Source organism: Copadichromis virginalis, linkage group LG3 (genome assembly GCF_057382275.1).
Source record: "Copadichromis virginalis isolate Kocher_CV1m ecotype Utaka linkage group LG3, C_Virginalis_male_GT1.1, whole genome shotgun sequence".
Lineage (NCBI taxonomy): Eukaryota > Metazoa > Chordata > Actinopteri > Cichliformes > Cichlidae > Copadichromis > Copadichromis virginalis.
Genome location: NC_140620.1, coordinates 15,776,697 through 15,781,496, shown reverse-complemented (window position 1 = coordinate 15,781,496; position 4,800 = coordinate 15,776,697). Strand labels below are relative to the sequence as shown.

The 4,800-nt window shown below is 38.7% G+C and overlaps 1 protein-coding gene across 2 annotated transcripts; it reads right to left on the bottom strand.

Annotated features, from left to right (window-relative positions):
• Positions 1-244: 244 nt before the first annotated feature.
• LOC146713022 (Fc receptor-like protein 5) lies at positions 245-4,341 on the bottom strand. 2 transcript variants are annotated; one of them, XM_085452340.1, is made up of 7 exons: positions 4,220-4,341; positions 3,730-3,765; positions 3,340-3,603; positions 3,015-3,260; positions 2,752-2,937; positions 1,898-1,982; positions 245-669 (listed from the first exon to the last, which is right to left on the bottom strand). In XM_085452340.1, the coding sequence occupies exons 1-7, from the start codon at positions 4,248-4,250 to the stop codon at positions 663-665; spliced, it is 855 nt and encodes a 284-aa protein (XP_085308466.1). In that variant the 5' UTR covers positions 4,251-4,341; the 3' UTR covers positions 245-662. The 2 variants fall into 2 exon arrangements, with proteins under 2 accessions (XP_085308466.1, XP_085308467.1); XM_085452341.1 differs by having other exon boundaries at positions 2,752-2,868.
• Positions 4,342-4,800: the final 459 nt, after the last annotated feature.

The window sequence follows — 4,800 nt, the reverse complement described above, 5'->3', positions numbered from 1 at the left end:
CTGGGGCCCCCCAAATTACTTCTGCTTTGTTTGACTGTCTGCTGTTGGTATGTGATACTTTGATATCAGTGTATGTGAATCATCTTCAGCAGCTTTGTCTGAATATGCTGAAATTCCACAGTGATATAATCATAATTAAATCATAACGAAACCAGATATATCAGGAAGCATCAATGTTTAAAACAAATGAGAACAAACCCTCAGAAGCAAGGCGTTTGCCATGGGAATAAGTGCTAAGAAATCAAAAAAAAGAAATACAAATCACATTTTTATTTTCCTACTGCAGATTTGCTGCAAAATGCATTTTTTTAAAATTCCAGTTAAAATGTGTTGTATGTATTTTTTTGAGTTGTTTAACTCATTTCACTTCTACAAAAAAAACACATAAAAAGCATAATTCTTAAGACATGAAACATTTTTATAAAACCATGAAGCTGTGATTCCTTATTAAAGGACACTTTAAAAAATCCATGATGCAATTTTTGAGTCCTATGGGTCTATGGGTTTTCTCAGTGAGAAAAAAAAGACTTAAGACATGTAAAAATCTGTGGATGTCCTCTGGTCTGAAGTGCTCGGGAGACCAGTTAGAGACCAGCAACTGGACGTCAGTGGTTGGACTGGTGGACTACTTCAGTGAAGAGTAGATGACGCCTGGCTCTGGTTTAAAGTCTGAACACAAACACACACAGTTCAAACACATGATTACAAGCTTTGTAGTTCAATCAAGACCTCCAGTCTCCACCTCTCTGCATCACACACAGTCCCAGTTCAGACATTACTGGGAACCAGCTCAGATACACATCACAGAGCTTCCATATGAATAACATTGTTGTCTAATTCAGATGTTGGTTGGGGTTGACGTTCTGATATAAGATATTCACAGCAATTGACCTTATTTTTACCAACTCAGAGACCTTGTTGTACGACCTTCTCTACTCCGTTAGTACATTTCCCCCAGAAAAGGCCAAGAAAGTCATTTATATCATTTATGGAGTCTTTTGGCTCTTGTGCAGGTTGTCTTCAGACTGTTGGTGGCCTACCTCACTCGTACTGATTCCTAAACAATGAATGCAATAGTAAAGTTGAAAGTTTGCACTTCAATCACATCTTGATTAATTGATTCTAAACCTGCTGTGTTTGTGCATCGATGCAAAACTACAAAAATTATATCCAATAAATTTTGAACATCACTGTAAGTTAGGGTATCTTTAATCTGATATTACATAACAGATGCTGTATTTTACATTTGAGGTGGACATTTTCTGCCAATTTCCAGCTGCATGTTTTTCTTTTCTACTACAGTAGCTTTGCATGATTCACAGTTCAGTATAATCCGTCTTTACATGGGGCCTTTGTGCAGCCTCTGTCTGATGCCAGCTGTGTTCCCTCCTGTCCCTTTAATCAAAACTCTCTTCTGATTGGTTGATTAAACAGCATGTGGGTGGGGCTTTAATGGTTGAGATGGACATATTGATACCCTGCCTCTGTGACATCATTCACACACAAAGACAAATAAAAATAGACTGTGGTAGAGTGTTTAGAGCACTCTGCTTTCTGAGCTTTTGGCTCACAGAGATTATTATTATTATTATTATTATTATTATTATTATTATTGTGATGATATTTGTTGTATAAAAATGTATTAAAACTTAAAACATAATATCATAGTTATTGTTCAGCATTGTTTCAAGGCCAACAGGGGTGAATTTAATGAAGCTCACATCTTGCTGCTCATGTTTCTTTAAATGAACTAGACAACTTAACAGGAAATCATTTGTCACGGAGAGCTCACAAGTCTGAGCTCGAAGACTGAGCAATGATGTGGTTAGCTTAGCTCAGCCTGATGTGTGGAAACAGGTTGTGCGGTTGGGTTGTCTCTGTTAAAGAGCAGTTGTACCTTGGACTCCTCTTTCTGATGGTTTTGTCTCCAATACTGACGTCTTCAGCTCTCACTGCTGAGTAAACCACAGTTGTATAAATCTCTGCAAAATAAAACACATTTAGATTACAGCAGGAATGAAATCTGCACATTTTCTTTATTACTTGCAATGTCTAAAAAAATCACACCTTTTTTACAGAGAGCAGCAGGTTTTTGCTTTTTCCTCATTTTAACACCTCTGAATAACAGAAACCGCCGGCTTTTGTGTGAAAAAAGAACCTGGTGTCCACAAAGCTGCCATCTTCTTTCAATACAATCAGACACACTTCATCATGAAGCAAATATGTTGTCCCAACATGAAAACTGTTATTAGACAAAGTAGCACACGCGGCAGTAAGCAGTCTAACCAGAACAACAAAATTCTCTCTGAGACTGGAAACCACCTAAGATCCCAGATAAAGTGTTTCCAGTTAATCTATGTTACATTTTTTCCTGTGTTGCAAGTGTCACTCTGCATTTAACTTTCAGCAACAGGAAGTTGCTGCTGTGGTTTTACACGCATGAGGTAATAAAAATATATTTAATGAAGACAAATCATCACATTAAGACCCAGTCTGAGAGAATGAAAGAAAAACACATGACGACATTTTTCTCTCCACACCTTTAACATTACAATTTCTTGACAACTTGTGTGTCACCAAAACCAAAATCAAACACATCTGAGCAGTTACAGCTTTGACACCTGTTGTCTGGGCCAGTTAAAATACAGACGAGCCACATTTGAATCAAACTATTCAAATGAGCTTTTTTTAAATTCGAAACAACTGATAATCTCAATGCAGTGCCGGTAATACAAACTGACAACAACCCACCTTCAGGTTTCAGGTCAACATCTCTTCTCACCAGTAGAGCCAGTAACACCAGTAGAACCACAACACAGACTGACCCAACAGAGATTAACACAGGAAGAACAAGATGCGGAGGAGAGGCTGATGTAGGGATAGAGGTGGATGTATATATAGGTGTGGGAGTAGATGGAGATGTGTTTGTAGGTTTCCCTTAAATAAACAACATGTAATCATTAGTTTATTGTGAATGTTGAACCTGCAGAAACACAGAGAGGTGAGTGTGTCACCTGTGACAGTGATCCAGCTGGATGGAGACTCTCCATGACCGCTGATGTCACACTTGTAGAGGCCTTCATCAGACCTGGAAACATGCTGGATGGTCATGTGACCTGTTGACTCATTCCCAATGAGGGAGCCATCTTTATAGAAAGCAGCTGGGAGGTTGGAGGGAGTGGTCTTTGTTTTACAGAGCAGAGTGACGTCATCTCCCTCCATCACAGGGAGGACAGGACTCTGCAGGATCACTGATCCACCTCAACACAGAGACAAACTACAGCATTTCATCCATTTACACACAGCTTCATCAACACTAACTCCACACACTCAGCTTACCAGTGACTGTCAGGTTAACCATGTTACTGATGGGACCCTCTCTGGACTCACACCAGTAAACTCCACTTTCATGAGGCACCATCAAAGTCATGTTACAGGAAGAACCAGCTGGTTTTCCCCATGTACTTCCACACTGAGTCCTCTGTCGTTTGCTTGTGTTTCTCCTCAGAGTCCATCCAGCAGAGCTGTCGTCCTCCTCACAGCTCAGAGTCACAGAGTCTCCTTCGAAGAACTGAGAGCTGCTGGGACTCACAGTCAGACGAGCTGTGAGGGTTAAAGTGAAAAACTGATGATCACGTCTTTGAGATCTTTACTGAAAGATTTAATCCAAATGTGTAAAACCTGTCAGAGTTTATCAGGTTTAAACTGTGACAGAAGAAGGTTACTGACCTTGGTTTGTTGTGCAGCTCAGCAGTGAGATCAGAACTAAAGAGAAATGACACTCAGGTTGATTTGAGGTGAACATAAAGAACAACTTCGTAATATTTGATAATAATGAATTCTAAAATAAAACTGATCACATCATTTCATATTTCATGCTCTAATGTAGTTACTGTTACACAAGGAATCACATACAGTTATGTTATAATAATATGTAACTGTATGTATTAGTAAATACAAAAGACTAGCACTAAACTGAGGTCCACGTAAGAGTGCACCACTCTGCTCTGTTCATACAAACACCAACATTTTATTTCAGCTTTTCACTCATAAATTCATCAGTAACTCTGTTAAACTTCAGACCTGCAGTTGGTCCTCGTGGTGTTTGAACTTGAACTCAGCCTGATTTGTTTTTCATGTCTTCTCCTCCATCATCAGTTATCAGGAGAGCAGACAGTCAAAGTACAAGAATTCAAACAAACACAGAGATTCTACTTACAGAGCAGACACAGCACAGATGTTTCCTTCATCGTCCTTCTCACTCATTTGAGCTTTTTTTCATTTCTGTCACTGACACCAAGTAAAGCCCGCCCTCTTCCTCTGAGCACGTATTCTTCCTCTATTTGAGAGTTATTGGTGGATTTCTAACCTCTTAATGATTCATGTGATAAATTTATTCCAGAATATGAACTTAGACACTCTGCAGTTCCTCTTTTGTTGCAAAACTAAAATTAAGTTGTTTTTTTAAGTGTAACACACAGAAATACATAAAACCTTTTGTGCTTTCAAAAGTTAAGAAACCAGCAACGTTGTTTTGACATAATTTGAGGTTAACTGAGATGATTACATGATATTTGAGTTTCTCTGTGATAATCGATAAATGACATTTATGACATTATGACTTCATTCACAACAAATCAATTAAAAATATCATTTAAAACGTCGACTCTACTTCAGTGTGCTGTCAGTGTTGCAGCTTAGTTAATGAAACAAACTACAACCATTATAACCATTTAGTGGACGTCCCCCTGAGGCAGCATGGTGATGCTGTTGTCTGACTGGAAGAAGGTGCTGGGTTTG